The sequence below is a fragment of the Pseudopipra pipra genome, chromosome 9 (assembly GCF_036250125.1).
Source record: "Pseudopipra pipra isolate bDixPip1 chromosome 9, bDixPip1.hap1, whole genome shotgun sequence".
Classification (NCBI taxonomy): Eukaryota; Metazoa; Chordata; class Aves; order Passeriformes; family Pipridae; genus Pseudopipra; species Pseudopipra pipra.
Window position 1 is genome coordinate 19187394 of NC_087557.1, and position 24860 is coordinate 19212253.

At 45.2% G+C, this 24860-nt stretch overlaps 1 protein-coding gene across 3 annotated transcripts in view; it reads right to left on the reverse strand.

Moving 5' to 3' along the window:
• ROR1 (receptor tyrosine kinase like orphan receptor 1) overlaps positions 1–24860 on the reverse strand; it is a 156524-nt gene that overhangs the window by 37532 nt on the left and 94132 nt on the right. For all 3 annotated transcript variants that reach the window (XM_064664977.1, XM_064664978.1, XM_064664979.1), the window contains 2 exons: positions 12307–12378; positions 583–870 (listed from right to left, as the gene is read on the reverse strand). In XM_064664977.1, coding sequence (XP_064521047.1) covers positions 583–870; positions 12307–12378 — 360 coding nt within the window. The remainder of the gene's footprint in view (positions 1–582; positions 871–12306; positions 12379–24860) is intronic.

Below are 24860 nucleotides of genomic sequence, written 5' to 3' on the forward strand. Positions count from 1 at the left end.
ATATACTTGGAAGAAAAAGTGCTTATTTTACCTGACAGGTACCTATGTATCTCAGTACCATGCCCTCAGTCTGTTGTGCAAGCTGAAATTTCTCACTCATGAGGGACAAAGGTCACTCAGGCACTTGAGAATAAAATGTTCTCCCCTCTGGTCTGAATCTAGTCAGGTACCATATTAGTGGAGGCTCAGGGGGGACCTTCTCACTCTCTGCAACTCCCTGACAGGAGGTGGAGCCAGGTGGGGGTCGGGCTCTGCTCCCAGGGAACAAAAGACTGGACAAGGGGAAATGGCTTCAAGTTGTGCCAAGGGTGGTTTAGACTGGATATTCTGGAAAATTTCTTCATGGAAAGGGTTGGAACAGGATGCCCAGGGCAGTGGTGGAGTCACCAACCCTGGAACTGTTCAAAAAATGTGTGGATGTGGCACTTGAGGACATGGATTAGTGGTGAACACGACTGATGGTTGGACTTGATCTTAGAGGGCTTTTCCAACCTTAATGATTCCATGACACTAGTACATCAGTGTGTTCATTTTCAGTGGACAAACACACCTTTCCCAGTGCTTTCCAAAGAGAGAACTCACCAAACTTCACAAATAGCACCCCGGTGGTGGACACGGTCTTCCTGCCGTTGGTGGCCACGCACTGGAAGTAGCCGGTGTCCGTGGTGTCCAGGTTCCGTATCCTTAGGCGGGACCCGTAGCTGGTGGCACGGAAGGAGATCCTGCGGGGCTCCTGCACCACCGGAGCGTCGTTCTTCAGCCACCGGACCGTGGGAGGGGGATTCCCAGAGACCTTGCAGTGCAGCTCTGCCGTCTGGCCCAGCGTGGTGGTGATGTTGTTCATGGGCTCATCCAGCGTCAGGAAGTAATCTGTGACACAGAGAGGAAAAAAGGTGGATAAAGAGATCCAGAGCAGGGAATGTCATTCTGAAGAAAGCTCTGAACGTCTTTGAAGGGAAACAAAGGAAGTCACTGTCAGGTTTCCCTCTACTTTCTCAACATCATCCAATTTGACTTCATTTAACACAGAAAAAAGAGGTAACACTGCTTCTCTTTTGGCTTTTATTTTTTCTTTTTGCCAACCAGTAAATGTGAAAAACATGTATCAGAGCTCCAGCTGCTCATTCTGATGCAGACCTGCCTCTGCTCATGTTTGGATCCACAAAATATAGGAATATATGAAATTAATTGCTCAGAAGTGAAGATCTTGTTGCCCAGAGAGATTGTGGATTCCCCATCCCTGGAAGTGTCCAAGGCCAGGTTGGACAGGGCTTGGAGCGATCTGGTCTAGTGGAAGGTGGCCCTTCCCATGGCAGGTGGTGGGACTGGATGAGCTTTAAGGTCATTTCCAACCCAAACCATTCCAGGATTCTCTGATCCTGTCTTGGAGCCATTTTTAACTGACTCACAAAGAAGTGCAGACAGTGTGTTATCAATGACTTTGTAATCACTAACTGCAAATATGAGGAATAAGGATCCTATTCAAGAGGAGAAGACTTTGTTCTCAGTCAGTATGTCCATTGCTAAGAGCACTAAACTTTATCTTCAACCTGAAATTGGTCTCATGATCAAAAAATCAAATTAAATCAAAATTATGCAAAATTAAATCAGATTTTTAAAATATCATATTAAATCAAAATTAACCTCTTCTAATCCATTCCCAAGCATTGCCTTCTCCTATCAAGGGCTGTTTCACTCTGCATCCTTCAGGAAGAGGCCTATTTCTAGTAAACTGTATTCAACATTTAATTAAATCCTCTAAAGGCAAAGAGTGGGAGGGATTGGGATCGGTGAATGGGACGCTCAGGCTTTCATCTCCATGTCAGAGGTTCAAACCTATCAGTGGTCATTAGTGGTCCAAAGCATTATCAGACCCTGGCTGTCTCAGCAGGGCAGCCAGGGAATGGGAAATCCAGGTTGTATCCAGCTCCTGCACTCTCAGAGTCAGCCCAAGAGGTCAAGAAAAGCCTGTATCAGTAAGTGAACTTGGAGTCATATAATCCCAGAATGGTTTGGGTTGGGAGAGACCTTCAAGATCATTCTCGTCCTCTACCATGGGCAGGGACCACTAGACCAGGTTGCTCCAACCTGGTCTTGAGCACTTCCAGGGGTGGGGAGTTCACAACCTTGTGCTGTGCTGCTCCCGCTCCGCCGTTCTCAGGTCCACCCACCATTCACTCCAGCAACAAGCTTTCCTAAAGGTGTGCACAACCCCTGCAGCATGCAGAGAACCAGCTCAGCCAACTAACTCACCGGAGTAAGCCACTTCCCTAATTACTTATTGTAATCATGGCTTTACCAGCTACTCCCTTCATTATGGTTTGTGTAGAGCAATATCTCTTCCCTTTGTATTCCATCTGTCGAACACGCCAGCGCTTCCCTGGATTTGCACAGCACTTTGAACAGGGCATTCCTGTCCTCAGCTGGTCCCCAGGAGCCACTGAGGACAAACACCGGCCTTGCCACGTAATTTTCTTTCCACATATATGTGCAGGTATGAAACTGCTTCTCCCAGGTAACAAGTGACAGGATGAGAGGGAACGGCCTCAAGTTGTGCCAGGGGAGGTTTCGATTGGATATTAGGGAAAATTTCCTCATGGAAAGGGTTGTCAAGCATTGGCACGGGCTGCCCAGGGCAGTGGTGGAGTCCTCATCCCTGGGAGTGTTCCAAAACCATGTGGATGTGGAACCTGGGGCCATGGGTTAGTGGTGAACGTGGTGGTGCTGGTTGAGAGTCTTTTCCAACCTTAAAAATTCCATGATTCGATGCAAATACAGCTGTTTCTATGCTCCCATGGATCCAGTTAGTTAGGAAATGTGTGTATGGGGTTAAAAGGGCAGAGATCCCAGCCCTGGGTGCAGACAGACCACAGGGCTCAATGGCTCTTTCCAGGGTGTCAGACTGGCTTTTCAGCTCCCCGGAATCATTCTCCAAGCTCCATCTCAAGGCTAGAAATGTTTCTGACTTGCCATCTTAATAACCTCCCTGGGAAGCACAGTTTAAGTCAGCCTGGGTTCCCTCCACAATCTGGGTTTAATAAAGTCCCACTAACAGCCTGGAACTGGAGAACCGCAGTTAATTACCCAATGTAACATTTCTATACCACAGCCATTTATATAATTCCTGATAATGTTTCAGAGGCTGCTCCAGACATCCACAGTGTAACAGGGAAAAGGGTCTTGTGGAATACAAGAGAGGCAAATAGAGGAGTAAGAATGTAGGGCAGGTTTCCAAAGGCTGGAAAAGGATTTTAAGGTATCAGTAGCAACCGTAAGTCGGTGAAAAATAAGGGCTGTAATGCAAGAGCTATGGGACAACTTCTCTCTAGCTTCTGACTTCTCTAATTGTTCTCCACCTTTCTCCTTGAGCCACTACAGAAACACCAAAACAAAATGCATCTGCTAAATTCAGCTTAGCTTAATCCTCAAACCCATAAATTCAGCACCTGAATCATAAATCAGATCAAGCAGCTCACCTGAGATGAGATTTAAACAGGGCAGGTTTCAAGCCATTGGAAGCTTCATGAGAAGATGTTTCTCACAGATAAAGCAACTTTGGGATCAAAAACAAGCTCCCAGAAACCCTTGGATGTTACTGAGACATATAGAATTACGAGCATTCCTTCCCTGGCATGCACAAAAGACATCCATCACTGTCCTTCCCTGGCATTGAGGGGCCGAAAAGAAACCCAGTTTTATTTTTATTAATTGTGTCAAACTCTCAGCTACCAAAGCCCATCAAAGGAGAAATTCTTCCCTGTGAGGGTGGTGAGGCCCTGGCACAGGCTGCCCAGAGCAGCTTTGGCTGCCCCATCCCTGGAAGTGTCCAAGGCCAGGTTGGACAGGGCTTGGAGCAACCAAACTATCTCCCCATATTTCACCTGACAGTCTCTCTGCCTTCAAGGAGCTCCCCAGATGCCCAGAGTTGACTTCCTCTGACCTAAAGAATAATTTCTTAGAAACAAGATGGTTCTCATGGACAAAGTAATTGCTGCACTTCTGAGAATGAACCAGTCCAGCGGCACTGGCCTTTGGAAAGTCTGAGTTTAATCCTGGCTCTGAGTAGTCTTGGGTGAATCACTTCAGCTGTGATTTTTAGAGGAGCCAAAGGGAAGTAGACACCCAAAGCCAATCAAAGCTCACATGGGATTTATGCAACCAAGGCCTTTTAAAAACAGCCTTAAACCTTTTGGCTCAATCTCTGCAGCTATAAAGCGAGGATAATAATCCCTCTTACATCATGGGGAGGCTGCTATGGACATTAATGAGATAATGCTCATAAAGCACTTTGAAGGTGAAAAGTGCTATGGTGGGATAAGCGCTGTTATTATATTTTAAGTTAAATCTCAGGGTTTCAAGCACATAACAAAAGCCCATCCATATTTAAGAGCAGCACTCTATAAAAACATTTGGGAAATGATTTAATTTACAGAAGTAAAGAGCTCTAAATAAAATTTAGCCCACCTATAATTTAATAATAGTCCAACTGATTTTTTTTTAATTTGTAAAAACAATTTACTGCTGGGCCCAGACCCCTAATGCCAAGTTTCAGCCCACAGAGAGTTTTTTTTTAATGGCTGAGTTATAAACCCTTGAAAAATGCTGACAGCCCCTTTACTGGAGCAGCACTAGCGGGTGCCCTATAATGAACTTTTAAATGACTTGAGATAATATCTGGAAAGCCAAGCTTGAAATATATTTCTGGGTTTGAGCCGTTGCCAAGGCAAACACAACACATCATAAGTCATCTTCATGATTCTGAGCACATAAATTGGAGACACTGCATATAAAACCCAAATATTAGGTATCTTTCATGGCCAAACTTTTTGCTGGTTTGATGTTACAGAGCAGCAACAGCTGTGCAAGGATGAAATGGAGAGAGTTGCGTGTCTCAGAAGAAGAAAAGTGTGTGGATTTCCACAGCTCTGTCTTGACATTGTTAAATAGGAGCCTGCCCAGTGTAATAAATCCTCAAATATTCTACTACTTTTAAGTGGAACCCAGGTGGCTTTCAAAATAAAAGCTCGTCCTGGCTGGCCAAGGAATGTTAATCTCCTGTGTGACCACATGGTTACTCTATCTTAAATTACCACAGACACATCTTAGGGCAGTAACACCCTCTCTGCTTGCAGGGGATTTTGCTGGCCACAGGGAGACCTTTATCCCCCCCAGCACCGTGTGTGCTGCATGTTTCTGATTTCACAAGGTGTTTAAAGCACGAAGGGGATGCAGGATTAGACCCTGAAAGGGTCATTTTATGAGAAGAGTTGTTGTTTCACTTATCCTTTTCTTTTTGCCCTTCTGATCTTTCAGAATATTCAAAGAAAAGTTAAAATTAAAGTCTCTGTTCAAGCCTAAAACAGCTTTAATCCAGGTGCACCAGAGACTGGTGTGTACCAAGTTAGTTCCATTACAGATGGGTAACAACACACCTCCCTGGAAAGGAGCATCTCCAGACCTTTTCTAAAGCAAACCTGCAGCTGTGGGGAACCATTTCCAGCTGCTGGACTGGAGAACTTGTTTAATTCTGGATTTGAAAATTCAAACCTGCACTGCAGCACATAAAGCAACCACCTGACCTGGCTGGAATAAGGCAGGTGGGATACCAGTCCAACAGGCTGCTTATGGCATTTATAGAATCCTGGAATGGTCTGGGTTGGAAGGGACCTTAAAGCTCATCCAGTTCTACTCCCTGCCATGGGCAGGGACACCTTCCATTAGACAAGGCTGATCAAGCCTCATCCAACCTGGCCTTGAATTAACTTTGTGAACCAAAAGGTCTAGCAGTTCCCTGGTTCTCTGTCATACCATGCACTGGAAAGAAGAAATGCCAAAAAATGTGTCAGTCAGTGACTGCAAGACAGATTTGTTTAGTGAATGATAACACAAGAGTTATCATTAGTTAGAAAACCTCTATCTAAAAAAGGAAGGAGCCTCTTGGGCATGTTGGAAGGTCTGACACACTCTGTCCCACTTAATATCTTAGCCTGGAAAGCAGCATTTTCATTCATCCAGCGCTCTGGATTATCCCCAAGAGTCCAGTCTGATGCTACACTTACAAGTGTCCCATACTCACAAGTATCGGCACCACCACTGAGCTCAGCCTGTTGGAAATTTTCTGTATGGAATTAGAAAATCTCCAGTTGTCTTTGGAGAAAATCAACAACGTGAAGCCCATCCAGCCTGAAGTCACTGGAGGGGCTTGCTGGCTGTTCCATATGTTCAGTCTGCTGGAATTTTGAGCTCAAGAAGGAACCAGCAGGACTTCTGATGGAAGCGCGGCCATAGACAGGGCACATAATTCTTTGTTGGAAAAAGGATTGACCACTGATTGCTTGATCTGCCTATAACACACAGACAACTCCCAATCTGTGGGTCTGATCACCAGATCCTTGCTATTCAAAGGGGCAAAAGGAAAACTTCCAGCTGGAATTTCACTTATTTTAAATGAATAAAAGCAGAGGAAGAGATGCCACACTCAACCCATGATTTGGTGACCCATATGAAGAATATCAACACTAAAGAAGTCCAGATAATGGTGTGGGATATTCAGTGACAACTGTCTTGGGACAAAAGGAAACCTTCCATGCCTTTGTTTGCCCAGCTAAATTTCCATGGAGTTTCCTCAGTGGTATGTGTGTGCAGGACTCAATTTGGGATGCACACAGAAGCTGGGCTTCCTCTTCCCAAACATATCCAGAGGCCTCAGAGCCACCCAGGATAACTCCCTGAACCCAAACAGGCTGCCTGAGGCTCGATCCAGCTTTGCAGATCTCCAGGGGTGACACTCACCGTGCTTGGGATTCTCAGGACTAATTGCTGCTTTCTGATAATTAACAGCTTAGATACAGCCCTGGGCCACAGGGAGGGAGGGAAACCAGACTTCCAAAAAATGACCTGGAACTAGAATTCTATTGCTTTGATGGGAACTGGACAACTCGTCCCCCTCCACGGCACTGTGAACTCTTCATGTGCATCTGAGAGGTGGCATCTGCCTCTCCTTTTACTTAAACTCTGAGGTTTAAGGACAAATGTCTCCGAGGTCACTTTGACGCTCCAATCTGGAGAGGGGAAATGAAGCTTTTCTTTACTCAGGAACCAGTTTTATAGCACAAGTAGGAAGCCTCTAAACTTTATCGCCCCAAAAAAGTGATTTGGAATAGGTAAACAAATGTCCACATCCAGCTATAAACCCAACTACTGAAAACCATCAGGGGATTTTGTTGTCACTTTAGAAGCTGCTCTGCAGTAAAGAGCCACGTAGAAAAGTGCAGCATTAAAGGGAGGGTGCATGGAAAGGTATGTGCCTCAAGATTAATGCTGTAGAGTCAAAGAAAAGCTGTTATTTCTGACATTTTGACATAGCATCACTTTAGGATCTGGTTCTTATTAGCCCTTTCTGTGCCTTTTAAAGGTCTATTTTTTTAAAACCAAAAATGTCAGGAAATTTGGACCAGAAATGTACAATAAAACACGTCCCTTGACCCTCTGATCTATCAATCTTTCAAATAAACAAAGATAGCTGGATGAGCCAGGAAAAGATTATTATATATAGTTACCTTATGGATAATGGTCAATATTCACTGCACACACACAGCTTATAGAAAAAAATCCAACCTAAGTGAAGCTTTTTGTGAAAGATTTTTGCCATGAATGCCCCAAGTAACTCAGGGTTTCTTTTTCGGGTTGTGTTCTGTGACCTTCGAATTTCACACCCTGTATTATTTATAAATGAGACATTCAAGAAACACAAATTCTCAAATAAAACCATACACTCCGTCAGTGGAAAAGCAAACAAAAGGAGCTAATGTACTGTGGCTAAAAAAATGTTCAAACAAAGTAGCAGTAATTTACTGCCTCGCTACTAACGGGACCCCACAAATCGAATCAGGATCCTGAGCCCCATCAGGGGACCTTGATTTACCCAATATCCCCCAGATAATAAAGGAAAATAAAAAGGTAAATTGTGCATGAATGTGAAAGCTGTAATTCTTCCCCTTTCACCACACGGATCGAATTCACATGCAGTGATTTCAAAGGAGAATCTGGAAATCTCCAAAGAGCTGGGGCCAAAGGCAGGAGGCACCGATCCACCTGGTTTTCTCCACGTTTGGTTTTGTTTATGTTGTTTAAGATGTAGTTTGCCTAAGAGTCAAATTCTCCCTGGGAGATCACAAAGATCTCCCCTACAAGAACTCGAAGCCAGGTCATTTCTCTGCCTGGAAAGATGTTCCAAGGGGCAGCTCTAGCCTGGATTTGTCAGGAAGGATGGCAGAGCTTCCCCTTGGGAAATCGCACACCCAAAGGGTCCCTCAGCACCTGGATGTCCCGCAGACCCTTCCTTGTGCTGTAGCCATGGTCCAGCCCACCCTGCCAGGGAACATTCTGCCCACACAAGGATCTCTAGGAAGTTAATGACACATTCCCACATGCTGCACTTCTCCCATTCCTTGTTTTGACCTTCCACAGTTATTTCCTGCTGCGGATGCCCAGACCATCCCAGGGGGATGCTTGCTATAGGTGATCCCTGTATTGATATGCCTTTGAATATTAAGGATAAATCCCAGATTAACCTTAAACTACTGAGTGATCTGGGGTGCATTTTGTAAAATCCCGACTCCTGCTGCCAAGCTCTCCAGGGAATGTTTGCCTTTCCTGGAGCACCATGGGACTGCCAAGTGCTGACTGCAAGGTCTGTGCCACATGGAGAGGCTGGGAGTGCTGGGAGCTCAAATCCCGGGCTTGGGATCACAGATATCTGTAAATGGAAATGGCTCCCAAGCCCTGAACCATTCCAAAGTTTTATACTTGTTTGCCAAAGGCCATGGAAGGGAAAGGAAAACAGGCAGCATCTGCAAAACTTCACACTAATAGTTTTCTTTGGAAGCTGAAGGACCAAGTGAAGATGCCAGGAGGAGGAGAAGGAGGAGGTACCAGCACTCCAGCTGCACTCCAGCCCCAATGCCCTCAGCTCCAGGACACATCCTTGGGCATGGCCATGATGGAACAAGCTCCAGAGGAGGCTGCAGGTGGGAATGGGGGGATCAGAAGAACCCGCCAGGAGAACGACTCCATCGTTCTCTTATCAGTCCTGCAGAACCAACAGTCACTGAAGTTGAATCCCACTCACAGTCAAAAGAAAATAATATTTCACAGCTGACTCTTTCTTGGCAAAGACTCCAATATTATCTTAGCCTAAGGATGGAGAGATCCCAAACAATTCCTCCACTGTACAGACGTAAATAGGCTCTCACTCAAATTCAGGCCTATTTCTTTGTAAATAAACCCAGGTCTGAGGGAAGGAAAAGCCTCCCCTTCCACCATCATTTTTGTGGAAGAGAAGCAGTTGAAGGAAGGGCTCTTCACCTTTTTAAAGAAGGAAAAGAAGAGCCAATAGTAAATCTGAAGCTGCAGGTTCCCTCAGCCTGAGAGAATCTCAACCAGCAACTTGGGGGTGAAAGGCTTCACATCCTGCCACTGACCCCCTGAAATGGGTCTTTTCCTACCACCAGAGCCCCCTCTTTCCCCTGAAGTTCACTTAATTTTCCTTATATAATTAAATATCTCTTGAATCATATTTTCATTTCTCTTTTTCCCTCGTGGCATTCCCTCTGCACCCTGTGGTTTAGCAGTGGGAAAAGAGAGAGAAATGCTCACAGCTAAATCCCCCCTGTTTTAAAAGTGATTATTTCTTTATTTTTTATGCCCAGTTTGTTTGTTTTTTTAAGGTTTTGGTGAGAAACCACCTCCTCCCTCCCATCAATCGCTGCTTTCAACAGCTCTTCACGGGTGGCTGCGTCTCTTTTAAATTCATTTCCTGCTAAAAAGAATAAACAGGCAACTGTTTAATGCTGTCGATTTGGCTTATTTAATAGAAATTGAAACCTGAATAGGGCTCAGTTGTAAGATAATCAGTGCAGAACTCACTGAGAGCGAGGGAAAGCAGCAGATTAAGTCATTATTTCAAAATGCAGAATATTATTATCAAGACTCTGAGCTGTTCCTCCTTCCCAAACACATGGGATATAGTGGAGATGCTCATTTCCAAAAGGCAGCAGGTAGAGTTGGAGCCACTTAGTGCAGGCAGCCATTTAATTGGGAAATTTGGCTGGGAACCACTTTCATGTGGTGAACTTAATAGGCTTTAAACTGAGTTTTACTGCATGACCTCCTGGCTGAGTGCAGCAAAGACAAGTGGATGTTGATTCCTTGAGATGCTTGTTTGCAAAAGAAATGGAAACTAAGTGCACACCTAATTTTCTCCTCTGAGGTTTCAACTCCCCAGGTCAGCATGTGCTTTATACAAGACCTTCAGCAGAAGCAGCAGCTCCCACATTAAAGCCCCTGCTCTCTCCCAGACAAGACAAAACCTGTGTGCCTCACTTTGCTGGGAGGGGAACTCGCCCTCTGACTCAGCTTTTGCATTTTAATCCCATATGTAAATTCGTGTTTAGGTGTGGGAGCTGACAGCAGCCTGAATGCTAATCAGCTCCAGCAAAGGGGCTGGTAATCCCCCAGGAATGCAGGATTCAGCCCAGTCAGAGGTAATTGCTGCATTCCAGGTGGATTAGGAGCCTGGAAGTTCATTTTACCTGTTTCTGACAATATACAGAGCTCAGGAACAGGTGCCGTGGAAGTAACGTGGAAAATGGTTCAGTTATTAATGGAGAGGTCAGGATCAGCTGGCACAGGAAGTGTCAGCTCTCCTTTGACTGTCCAAAGTTTTGCCTTCTCTCTGCAATTTCCAAATTTGGAGCGTTCGTGGCCTTAACTTGCATTTTCTAGGACACTTAGTTATTTCTTACTTTTTGAAAAACCAAAGAAAGCTGCCAAACAAGTAAAGAAACACTGAAAGAGGGTAGATTAAGATTGGATATTAGGAATAAATTCTTCTCCAATGTGGCTTTTTACAAGGGCATGAAGTGACAGGACAAGGGGGAATGGCTTCCCACTGCCAGAGGGCAGGGTTAGGTGGGATATTGGGAAGGAATTCTACCCTGTGAGGGTGAGGAGGCCCTGGCACAGGTTGCCCAGAGAAGCTGTGGCTGCCCCATCCCTGGAAGTGTTCCAGGCCAGGTTGGATGGGGCTTGGAGCAACCTGGCATAGTGGAAGGTGTCCCTGCCCATGGCAGGGGGTGGAAGGGGATGAGCTTTAAGGTCCCTCCCAACCCAAACCATTCCAAGATCCTGTCTGGGGAGACCACTGCCTTCACCTCTCTGCAGCTTTGGGATGTTCCCTGAGCACAGTCCGGCCCCGCCACGAGCACCTGGATGAATCCCTGCAGTGGGATAAGACTTCCAGTCTGGCAACACCTTCTTTCAGCAATTTGCTGTGATTTGGGAATTCTCTGCTTAATGACTAGAAGCTTTTCTCCCTGTCCCACCACAAAGCACCAGCTCTTTGACTTTTGTCTTCTCCACTGTGTCCTGGGTCACCAGAAAGTCCTGCTCCTTCCCCAGTGGGAAGGCAGATGTGAAAGAATCAACCTCAAGTACTCAGAACCACATATTCTCTTCATACTTAAGCACAGCAAACATATTTATGCATAAACATAAAGCATTATGAACACATGTTCAAAAAAACATGAACAAAATACAGACAAAAACAGTTGGAAAAACCATCTGTGGCAGAATTCCACTATGGGAAATCTCCAGCTAAAGAGTAAACGGTCGGTAAAGTTTGAAGCAAATGAAAGGAGTGGTTGACAAATTGCACTCCACTGGAATGGTTCATCAGAACCATTTCAAAGACCACATTGACTCAGGAGCTGCACCCACTGCCTGGCAATAAGGGCTGGAGGAATCTGAGCAATTTGGCTTAAATAATTAGTGGTGCATCATTTACACAATCAAGAGGAATGAGAAATACATCCCTGTTCTTACAATATATACCCTTCACAGAGCTCCGAGTCACACATAATCCCCACCTGCAAAGATATTTCTCCCTCTATTATAAAAGCCTCAAAATTTCACAATAAACACACCAAGGCAAAGTGACTGCCCAGTGCTTGTGAATTGTGAGTCCAAAGCCTAACATCCACCAGACAAAACGAGTGAAGCAGTTCATAAACCAACAGAACTCACATCTTGAAATATTTTTGCCATGTGGAACATTTTACTGATACAAGAAACAAACACAGCAATCTCCAGAAATCACAGAACCACATGTAATTAAATGCCAAAGGATTACAAGGCAAATGAGCTTTATCTTAAATGCCCCCTCACCCCTTTGTTGGCTGATCTGGTCAAGAATTGGGATTTTCCAATCTGATTTCAGGTGCTTCTATGTATTTTGTGTCCTCTTACCTTTATCTAATTCACTGGAGATGTTCCATGATGATGTGGGCATGAAATCAGCAACAACTGAGGAATTTGCCCCTGGAAGGGAAAAAGAGAAAAAACAAGAGATGGTGTTAAATATGTCGATCCTACATGATCAGGAATAAAGTTCCTGGCATAGTAAGGACATTATTTGAAGAGCAGCAGCTATTAAAATGCTGGCAGGCTGAGACAGATGGGCAGCAGGACCAGCCAAGTGGAAAAAGGCACTGCGCCAGTGCTGGAGCTTGTTTTGCAAGACTGTTCACTGGGAGGCCTTGTGCTAATTAAGCAGCCAATCCTTGGGATGTGTTTGGCCCACCTTAAAATCCCTCCACGAGTTTTACAGAGGCAGAATGACTCTGCAGTGTGAGGAAAACACCAAAGCTATGAGGCTTCTCAAAGTGTTATCTATTACTATTTACAAGCAATTTTAATCCTGCAAACCATGAACACAATAGGGCTATATCTATGAAAACTTCTCTTAAACAGGGGCTGGACAGACTCATCTGAACACCAGCAGCATTTGCTCATTGCTGTGATAATTCTTTACTTCAAGCAAAAGCTGAATGGGGACTTCAGTTTTTACTTGTATTTTTACCTAATTTTAACATGCAATCAGCAAGCTGCAGGGAGGATGGTGTTAAGGGAACTGCCAGCACATGTACAGCCTCAGCTCTAGGTCATGGTAAAACACCTCCCTGTATTCAAACATGGATGATTTCATCTAACACCCATGGAGGACTCTGGGAACTGTGGCCATCCATGGCAGCTGCCACATCCCACCAGGCTCCAGGGATTAATGACCGTATCTAAGAGCTTTAGTGAGTGATGGTGGAAAGAGTGGGAAGAAGGGGTGTGCACACATATTCCATGGCATGGAAAAGCAGTGCACCTCCTAATTCCCTGTGTCCACCCAGCCCCAGGAAACCTGACCTCAAAAATGAGGAGAGCGATGCTGGATACGGCCCTGAACGTGGGAGAGGAGAGGGAATTTGAAAATAAAATCAAGCAGTGCTCAATGTGAAAAGATTCACTACAAAGCACCATCCTGCAGCCCAATCCTACACCCTGGCTGGTCCCCAGTGCTGGGTGATCTCATTTGTCCCAGAGGTGTACAGAGAGTCGGGGGTTGAGTGTCAGGTGAGACCAGGAATGTTTTGAAGTGTATTCGTTTTACTTTGACACCAGCCCTTTACCTTATTCCCAGATTTCACTTGCAAAAAGTGGCAGTGCAAGGATATGCAAAGATGTTCTGCCTCTATTTGACCCACTAGCAACTTTCTATCTCATGAAAAAATCCCGAGAACATTGTGAACACCAAGTTACAAATGCAGGAGCCGCTCGGTTCAGACACAGCCACCACACTTCTTACAAATATGGCCCTGCTTACAAGCCCACCTGGTAGCACTGCTTATTTAACACTCTGGCAAGCATTTCCAATGTAAACACCAATTGGAAGGCACTATAACTCACCTCCAAACACAGCCCAGCCTGTGCAGATACACAGGGCAGGAACCACTGCTGGGGACAGATCCTGGGCCCAGGTCAAGTGGAACAGCCAGGGACACCCCTTCACACAAGCTGAGATTTTGGCCCACTGGGTTCATCCCTCCTCGTTACAGAATCCTTTAGATTGGAAAAGACTTCTAAGATCATGGAGTCCAGCCTTTGACTGCTCAGCACCTTGCAGTCAGAGTCACAGAACGTTCTGGGTTGGAAGGGACCCACTGAATCCAACTTTCAAATGAATGGCCCTACAAGGATCAAACCCACAGCCTTGGTGTTATTGGCACCATGCTCTGACCAACTGAGCTAATCATCGTTCTTGACTTTCAACTAACAGCTGAGCTTCTTATCTAACCTGAATGCTTGGCTAAACATGCAGGGTTCACGGAAAACAGCGTGGATCCAGTGCCAGTGTCACCCTCACGGTGACCAGGATCATCCAGGACACCGAGGTCTATGGGTTTGCTCTGAGGATAAAGCTGAGATGGGGGGAGGTGACAAAGAACCAAACACTGACCAGGACCTGGTCAGTGTAATGCTGGTACCCAAGGTTTGGATGCTCAGTCTCCTGCCTCCCCACGTCCTGATTTTTCCATCTCTCCCACCCAAAAATGGGGCAGCTCCTATAGGCCTGTGAGAAAACCCCTCAGAGACAGCGATCTGAGGTGCTGTTGCCCCTGCTGAAACCAAACTGATTCATCCCTTATGTCACAGGGCACTGCTCAAACCCACAAATAATGGGTTACATCATTCCCACCACTCACACATTCACATTTGGCACTGGACAATATATATTCCATAGGTACTTTTGTTCACCTGGCAATATTTTAGTGTTAAGTGCCCACAAAAGAACCATATTCTGCAAACAGGCAACACATTCACCAAAACAAAAGTACTAACAATGCTATGACCACAGAGGTATTTTGATATTTAAAACTCCAGAGTGTTCAAATTGATGTTTTCTTAAACAGGCTTTGAAAACATCACAGTGAATCTCACGTAGCAGATGTCCATCATCTCATCTACAAAGGAAACCATATTAGAAAACCAAACGTCACTGTTTGTGAGGTAACTCTCCAGGCTGACAACTGGGCATTTTCTGATATCCCTCAATTAAAGCTCAGACTGAAGAGCAAAGCGTTACTGTGCCCTTAGTAAAAGTTTTATTTGACTGAAGGGAACATTCAGAGCAGCTACACCGTGTAGGAACATATCACCCAATCAAAGCAGAACACAAAAGCCTCCCAGAAAAGAGGTCCACAAGACATGCCCAGATTTAATCTCTACCTGTGCTGACTCAGGACTGCTGTGCATGGAAGTGACAGCAGTGACTCCTCTCCTTGGAAAAGCTCTGTTGTAACTCCAGGCCAGGTAGGAAGCGCTCCGTGAGAAGGCGACTCCCAGCCAGCCACGGAAAGGGATGAGTCATGGATGGGGGAAGGATCAGAGCCTCATCTCAGCAAACTCATCCGTGATCCACCTCGCTCAGTAAATGTCTCCAGGAGGAAAATGGGTCTAAAAAACCAGGAATGAGTAGGACTTTTCTCCCTTTTGGGACTCACCATGTGTAGTGGGTCCAAGAGCTGGAGCACCAGGAAGGTCACATGGAATGCAAGGCACCTGCAGCTATTCCACCCAGGGTGTGGAGAGGAGGGAGCAGAGCTCAGCATCCATCCCTCCAATGGCCCATCTGCCCACTTCACTCACACCCTTGACCTTTAAACCCCCACCAACTGCTCCCTTTAGTCTGTGAATCCCATAAACGGCATTTACACACAGCAACTTGTTTTGGGGGCACTGCAACAGGCTTGTCCATTTGCTGTCACCAGTAAAAAATAGAGGAAAAAATCTCCTTAATATTAGAATCCCAGAATCCCAGAATCATCCAGGTTGGAAAAGCCCTCCAGGATCATCGAGTCCAGCCTGTGCTCGATCCCCACTGTGTCACCCAGCCCAGAGCACTGAGTGCCACGTCCAGAAATTCCTCCTGATATCCAGCCTCAACCTCCCCTGGCACAGGCCATTTCCTCTTGTCCCATTAATATTGCAACTGAATTTTGAATGAAGAGTTTAAAAGTTAAGCCTTAATCCTTAAAAAATTCCCTCATGCCCTGCTTGAACTTGAACTTGTTTGGGAAAAGAGTCAACCTGAGAAATGTGAGCAGCAGAGAGAGCCATTATCCCGTTAAGATTTTATTTATATATGGAATCATTGCAGATGAATGATGACTCTTATCCTTAACACTTGGAAAGATAATTATCTGTTCAAATCTCTCTGACTGTTAAGAAACATTGGTTTTAAGTTAATGAGAAGTCACAACAGACAATTAGAACCCTGTGAAAAGCCAAGTCAAGTGTATTCAAACACACTCCCCACAGAGAAGTTGGCTAATAGCTGATTTTATGACCAGATTGCATAAGTGTGGAGTGAATTTCACACGTCAGTCCTTGTAAAGCCTTTGTGACTAAATAAACTTCGATACAGTTTACAAAAAGCTGCCTCTCTGTGCAATGTATTTTAACATGAACTAAAGGCAGTCTTAGCCAAAATGGGAAGAAGGAAGGTAACTGAGATGACACCAAACCCAGAAATGAATGAAGAGTTTAATGTGGAATAAATCTGCTGTACAGAAACAAAGCAGAGAGCAAAGGAAGCAGAGATTAAAATCCTCAGGCTTGCAGGAACTCATCTTTTTAAGGTCAAAGAAAAGTCCACTTAAACCATGCAAATAAAAAATTCATAGTGTTTTATTAATGGGCTCCCTCTGTCTTACTTTATATCCCACCAGTGGGTCATTCTATACCTTAATTATATACCCTAATTCTATAATTATATACATATAATCAGGAGTAATTAATTTTTCCTGATACAAAAATGAATGTGATTGCAGCACATGTAATTCAGATCTCACTACAGGATAACCAAAACAGCAAAAAAGGAGTTCAAAGTCTGAGTAATAAGATAAACTATCCAAAATGAATGTTTAAACTACAGAAAAACAGTTTTCCATTTGCAAGTCTCTTTCTGAGTCTGAGCAGAAAGCCTACCCTAAGTGAGTTTTGCTATTCCATGAAGGAATTTGCCTAAGGAAGTGATAAAACCCCAATTTCCTGAGACGCTGAGAGCAAGATTGGGCAAGACATCACTAGAGACACAAAGGGGAGTTATCCCACACTGGCAGAAGGGTCAGGGCAGGACAGCTCAACAGGGGACACGGGCACAACTATTTTGGCCAAACATTTTATGGGAGCAGATCTACTGGAAACATCAACACCCCTCAAAGAGGTGAAGAAAAATCTCTAGGAAACAGAGATCCTACTTGGGTGGAACATTAAGAAAAGAGGAATTGTTGATAAAGTTATACAACTCAGAGAAAAGCTAATTATCCCGAGTGCACAGTATTTTTTGCTTTTCTGCACATTCCAGACCGACTCTTCATCTCTCTCCCTGTCTGGTTCCTACCTGACTGATCTCTTCCAGGATCTTCCCACAGATCTGCCTCCAGGCTGTTTTTCTTCTCACCCTATCTGCCTCATCTTCCTTTTCTGCCTTTTGCAGTCTCTGTTTCACTGTTCCTTTGTAAGTTCCCCACAGGTTTTCATCTGATCTCTCAAGATATTCCATGTTGCAATCACCAGTTACAGCCTCTCCACAGCCCACCCCGGAGCTGCTGAAGGAGATCTAGACATACTTTCTGCAGACTGTAATGGATTTTACCTCATTTTACTAATTTTCTTGTCTGTCTCAAAGCTGGCACCAGCCTGAAATTTCTATAATTTATCTCAAATTCTGCTTATACCTTTAATGTGTGAAAGGATTGTCATGACATCATTATCTCAGCGTGTCAGGAGACATGTCTGCATGAGAATGTGCTTCAAAAGGAGGTGGGAATTGGGAATACTTCAATCAGTTGAATGTGGCAAAACTGCAGGAAGATGGGAAAAATTGAGAGCATTTCTGCTCTTTGAGTAAGGCAGGTGTCTCTCAAGGAGAATATATATATATTTATATGTGTATACTGCAGCAGATAGTTCATGTTAAAAATATATTTCTGAAAAGAGACTTCCCCTTCCATGCTCAGGTGAAGTTGTTGTTTCAAATATTTCGAAGTTCAATATTCTGGGGCAATAAATCTACCCCAGAACAGCCTTTATAACGATCTCCCTGGTAAGCAAGATGAGATGCTGCATGATGGCATTTCTCCTTCAAAAGCTTAACACCAGAGTGCTGTGCTCCACCTGGTTACTCCATGGCTGAAAAAGCAAAGGCAAAGCTTGTGCTGCCAAAACCTTGCCTTGGCAGACCCAGGAGATAAGGGTTTATCAGACCACAGAATCCCAGAATCATTGAGGCTGGAAGAGACTCCCAGCCCATCGAGTCCAACCTGTGCCCAATCCCCACCTTGTCACCCAGCCCAGAGCACTGAGTGCCACATTCAGTCATTCCTTGGACACCTCCAGGGATGGGGACTCCACCACCTCTCTGGGAAACCCCTTCCAATGCTTGAACACCCCTTCCACGAGGAAATTCCTCCTGATGTCCAACCTGAACCTCCCCTGGCACAGCTTGAGGCCATTTCCCCTTGTCCTGTCCCTTGTTCCCTGGGAGCAGAGCCCAATCCCCTCCGGCTCCACCCTCCTGTCAGGGAGCTGCAGAGAGAGACAAGGTCCCCCCTGAGCCTCCTTTTCTCCAAGCTGAGCCCCCCCAGCTCCTCACAGGATGTACATCATTCCCTCAGAGTTCAAAACTGTCACTGTGGTGTCCAAAACATACTTTCTGCTGGAAAAGGACCCTCTGGAGCTCTCCAGGCTGCTCCACGCAGAGATGATGTTGTGGGATCCCAATAACCTTCAAATGGTTCATTTTGTTCACATTCTTAGAATTTAAAACCCTCCAACACATCTACCTGTTATTTACCTGCAGTGTGTCATTACTGATAGCCCAGAGAGGTTAATAATCAGCATTGGATTTGAGAATTTGTCATACCAGTGAACAACTAAGCTCTGTGGATTTCAAATTTACAAGACATTAATTTCCAGCTTCAAAAGGGAGATGTGCAGCAGGATGTGCAGCAGGATGATTTAATTTAGTGCAAGACTGGAAATTGTTAGGAACTTAATTTATATCCCAGCCTGTTCCATCTATCAGAGCACCTCATCACCACTATTGGCACTTTCATCAGCACCCACCTCTGCCTGGGAGTGTTTCTAAAATCCTCAAGCTCCCCAGGGCTGGAGATGAATGGAAGGATTAGCCCATTTATGATGCATCATCAGAAAGAATCCCTGATTTCAGGGCAGAAAGCCAAGAGTGCTTCATGCACCTGACACCTCTGCCGTACCTTATCCTGCAGATCTGCTCTATTCCATGAGGATACACCAGCTTCTGGCTCAGAGGTGGGCACTCACTGGAGTTTCCTGTGCAGGATACCAGTAATCCCCACCCCAAAAGGCTACTGGGGGGATTAAACTAATTCTCGAACACATCGTTCTTCAGACTTGTTCTGGAATATTAATATCATCAGAAAATTAAGTGATTGCTACCTGTGAGTGTCTGCAAGCTCTTAAAATACCTTCAGATGTTTTGGCAGCAGCCTAGTGACTACACAAGTCAGTATTTTTAGTAACTTGGTCTTTGGCTCAGGTTATATCAGTTAAAAGTTGTTTTCTCCCGCGGGATCAGAGCCATCTCTTGGAAGAGGAGCTTTTTAAGAGGCCTTTTTTATATGCTAATACTTTAATCCTAAATTTCTAATTACTGAACTACAATTCCTTTTGATTGCAGCTATTAATTACAGATTATCATTACTGTTATACGGATTTAGAAGTCACTGTGGAATCTGGGTGCACTTTACGTGGCTCTAAATTGGGTCGTTAACAGTTCCACTTAAGAAGAGCAAAACACTGCACCCTGGAGCAACCCACGGCTTTAATGACAGGGAGGGAAGAAAAGAAATGGCCAGTTGGATGAATGCCAGCAGTTCAGAGCTCACAGTCGGGTCTTTGTGCTTCTGAACTGGAGAAATGTGGCTACAATGGCACTTCAAGGCACTTCAAGCAGACGTGGAGCTCGGGAGCAGAAAACCACTGCTCAGGTGGACCCAGCACGATCCTGCACTGCACAAACTCACAGGACCTCGATGCTCTTCTAGGAAGAATTATTTGTACTCTGCTTAATCTGAAACACGAGGGATGTGGAAGGAAGACACTGGAGGAACACACTGTTTTCTTGCCCATTATTCAGGTTTTGTTGGATACGGAAATCAGAGTCTGACTGACTTTTTGTAGTTATGACCTGGAAGGAAGCACAGCACAGCTGCTTGTCATGCAAACCTACAAACGTTGGGAATTTGCATAATAAATGCAAATTTCCCATCTCTCCAAACCTACCTGAAATAATACTGGATTTGTTTCTATGCTCTAAGCTGTTCTCTTCTGGGCATGTCAGACTGGGAAAGTCAGGAGGGAAAGTGGAAGTGGGAAGCACCCAAAGGAAATTGCAACAGAAGGAAACAAAAAACTAACAGTGACAGCAAGAAATTCCTGGATGGGACTAGTCTGGGGCAAGTGGATGTGCCAAGAAACAGAGGAGTCACAAAAACCCATCGTCATATCACGAGGGTATGAAGAAGGACAAGGACGTCCCAGGGCACTGTTAAGTGAGGACACTTCAGTGCCAGGGACGGTGAGGAAGGGTCCAGGGAGGAATGGAAGGAGGCAGCACTCCCTGTTAGGCACTTTTAGGGGGCAATCTGGGTTGTCTGAGATGGAGGTTTCCCTAAGAACCCCCATAAAAGGCCCTGAGTCTGAAGAGTGTCGAGATCCCTCCAGCAGAGTCTCTCCTGCAAAGACCTTGTGACTCCAAGTGATCCACAGCCCACAGTGACTATGGAAGCTTGCTTTCCTGAAGGTATCGATGCCATGCTGAAGGATTTCTGGGCTCTGCCTCCCTACTGGCACAGGTTCCCATTTCTTTATCTCCCCAAGCAGCAGACAGAGCAGTGCCCACGAGTGCACAGCGGGGACAGATGTGTTTGCAGACGAAGGATGAAGTGCCTGGACAGGGCTTTGCATTGCACCTGCTGGCTTGTCCCTGGCTTCCATCAGTGCCACTGCACTAAATCCACCCACAAAAGCTTTAAAGAAGGCGAACCCAGCCAAGCACAGAGAGGGCAAACAAGAAATCATTTACATCCCCCATAAATCGCGGCACACCGTAACTCCTGCACCTCAGGGCCAGGAATGACTGAGAGGGACAAGGCTCCCAGCAATCTACAATTAAACCCTTATAACTTGGGCAGAAAATTACAGCAGAACTCTGCCATGTGCAAATCCATTACTACTTTTCGAGCTGGATAATTATTTTTGTTGCAGTGACGAAAAACGTCCCCATGTCAGCTCATGAATTAATGGAAGGGCCTGAAACAATTACTCCTTAAATACACAGAAGTCTCCCCAGTGTAAACACGCTCCTTTTTATGCCATATCCTCCTGCTACAAGGCAGACATTGCAACATGACTTATTGGCTGCCCATGATGGAACAGTAAATGTTGCCCCTTTGACGGCTCCAGCCTCATGCCTCGGATTTTACATGATGTTGATTAATGTACAAACTGCCAAATGCAGAAAGAGGCTGAAACACAAGGACACACTGTGAGACGTATGCTAATAGGGCACAATTTATATTAAAAGGGGGGAATGTAAATATTTAACTGATGCCAGAGCTGGATGCTTTGGCCAAGTCCGGACTGAGCTACATTGATTGTTTGAGAGGAACTTACACCCTGGTCTAAACCCACACAAGCCTGATCTCAGACAGGCCTAGAGCCCGTGCCTTTTAGAAGGTGGATTTAAAACTTAATTTCTTCTGCTAAAAGGCTGTTTTCTTCAATTTTACTTCAAGTCAACCAGCTGACACTTGTAAGAGCTGCCCCGCGTGCGTGTGGAGAGCTGGGCTTAGCCCAGGTCTCAGCGGGAGCACCGAGGGAAGCGCCGGGGGCAGGATCCTGACCCGGATCCCTCCATCTCCGGCACACGCAGGCACAGCATCCTCCAGGGACCAAACCCAAACCACGACCCTCCAGCTAATTTGGGTTTATTAGCAGCCCCAGGAGAGGTCTCTGGAGGTGAAGACTGAAGTCCCCTTTCATGGCTCGGGGTTGGGTTTCAGACACAGCGGTGACACGACACAGGCTGTCCCTGTCCTGCCCTCGTGGCACTCCGCAGCAGGGCTGTCCACACGGCAGCCAACAAAAGCAATTATACAGGTAATTAGGCTGCACAAAAGGTTTACATCAGTGTTTCAGAGGTTTATTTTAATCCCTTCATTGCTGGAACGAGTTAATGTACTGATTTAGTTACAACTTATTTATTAGAAGAAAGTTTCCGGAATCCAAGGTTTATCAAGATCTCCAGGATTCTGATACTCTCTAACATTAAGAAAAACTAAATCCAAAATTAACTTTTCACTGCTATACTTGGGAGTATCTTAAAATTGCTTCACCGGTGACTTAAGCAGAGTTTTGCAATAGATTTCTCATGATTTCAAAGGATGTTCCAGGGACTGCCAACCACCCTGCATCCCTCAGCACCACGAGCTTCATGCTGGCAGCTTAATAAGAGCCCCCAAATCCAAAGGTTTGATGAAATCAACCTCCTGAATCCTTAAATTATGCAGCAATCCTTATGCACTTCCCAAAGCACAGTCAGGGCTGAAGAAAGGCCGGTGCTAAAGAGCCACTTCTAAACAACATAATTAAGCCTTCACGAGCCTTCACCTTAATTGCCCCCAGCAGCACAAATGTCTGTGGTCTCCATGACCCCGGAATGGCTTTGCCACAAAGCAAAGCCCACAGTCTGTAAAAGTTAACAGCCTGTACAATAGAACATCAACAGGAGCAGGGCAGGCTTGCCTTGTTGGGCTTTAACTGCTTTTGCAGCCTCATGGAAGGATAAACCACTGATGATTTTTTTATTAGCTCAACAAACAAGAGGCTCAGCATTTGGTGTAACGCTACTGCAGAGCCACGGGGATTATGTTTCAAAGCCGTGGCAACTGCCTGCTCTAAGGAACTATTTTCAGCCTGGAAATGGATCCAGGTTCCCCCTGAAAGGGAAGGCAATCCAAATAAACACGCTGAGCACGGCACATCCACATGAAGTTCCAGTGGCCCCACTGTTCCCCCAGTAGCTGCAAATCCCAGCTGTGCCAAGGCTTTGCGTGGCTGCTCCTAATTCCTTGTTCTCCAGGCCAAAGGACTGCAGCAATATCAGGCTCAGCAGGTGATAAGAGCGACTCTGTGCCAAAGAAAGCCCGAGCACAGGGATTCTGCTGAGTTCAAATGCTCCCATACTCATTACAGGGAAAAATTTGCCTGGGGGTTCATTACCACCAGGCAGCTCTGAGAGCATCCAGACACACTTGAAATATTTTGTACAGACTATTTACAAGTCAAGGAAAACACAGTTTCCCCTAGAAAGCTTCTAAGCAAACATGACACCAGGAAATTGGGATAGGGGAATGTCCCGGAGAATTCTCCTTCATTTCACACCGAGTATTTACAGGCTGCTCCTCCAATTTTTCTCCACTCATCTGTAATGAGTTCCCAAACCACTCCTTGTGGTCAAGCCAAATTTTTGTGCTGTTTAGCTTTTCAAATTTCCTCAAGTTCATTCCCAGGTCCCTTCCTCATGCTGCCAGGAGCTACACCCTCTGTTCTGCCCCACTGACCATCGTGTCCTAGACTCCGTTCTACCAAAAAACCCCAAAATCTCCATGATACCAAAGGAGATTGTGAATGAAAGATGGAGACAGACCATGTTCAACTGCAGTTTTTATCTCTTGAGGAGTGGCTGCAGTTTTGGGAGGAGGGTTTCTGCCTAAGAGATACAGAACACTGATACACAAAAACTAAACACTCCATCAGAGACAGGAGAAAAATGTTGGAAATAGTGATTTTTTTTTATTCTGGCAATTTCCTTATCATTTTCATGATTCTGGTCACATATCACAACCTAACACCTGCTTAGTTTAAATTAAAATACCAAAGTAACCAACTTACCCTGTGGCATTAAAAGACTAAAAACTTTCCACTATTTAAAACATGGATGTTTGAGGAATATTTGAACCTAATCCAGATTTTACTGAGATACTCAGAAAATCTAGCAACAATTAATGATTTTGGATGCTATTTCAGGTTTGGTCATGTCTTTAATCCCCCTGAAACACAGTACTGCCAAGTTGTGTATTTTCTTACCCAAATTCCCAAACTGATTGACTCTGACAGGGGGTTTGTGTGCTGCTGTTATCCCTGTGTTTATGTAAGGCCAGGGATGGCAGATTAGAGCATTATAATAATCTTTGAAAAATTCAGCTATTAAAGACTCAGAAGGGGTGTAACAGAAGTAAGTAGGTTTAGATTAGAGATTAGAAAGAAATTCCCCCCTGTGAGGATGGTGAGGCCCTGGCACAGGTTGCCCAGAGAAGCTGTGGCTGCCCCATCCCTGGAAGTGTCCGAGGCCAGGCTGGAGGGGGCTTGGAGCAACCTGGGCTAGTGGAAGGTGTCTCTGCCCGTGGCAGGGAGTGGGACTGGATGAGTTTTAAGGTCCTTTCCTACCCAATCCATGATTTTATTATTTTTTTGTGGGTTACCTGATTTGATAATGACATTTTATTTCTTGAGCTCAGCCCAGCTCCCAGCAGCCAAACACAGAGAGTACAACCAGCAGACACAGGAAACCTCCTGGCAAGTCCAAGAGCAAAAGGATTGAGTTTCTCTCTCTCCCACCAAGAGATCTCTCAGTGCCAATACTCCTCTGGAACAGGAACAACTCAGTCTGGAGGGACTGGGAAATTCAGGTCAGTCCTAAGCTTGTGAATGGGGCAAATCTCACTATTCTCACAGGAATCCAAATTGATAATCAGAGAATCCCAGACTGGTTTGGGCTGGGAGGGACTTAAAGCCCACCCAGTTCCACTCCCTGCCATGGGCGGGGACAGACACCTTCCACTAGAGCAGGTTGCTCCAAGCCC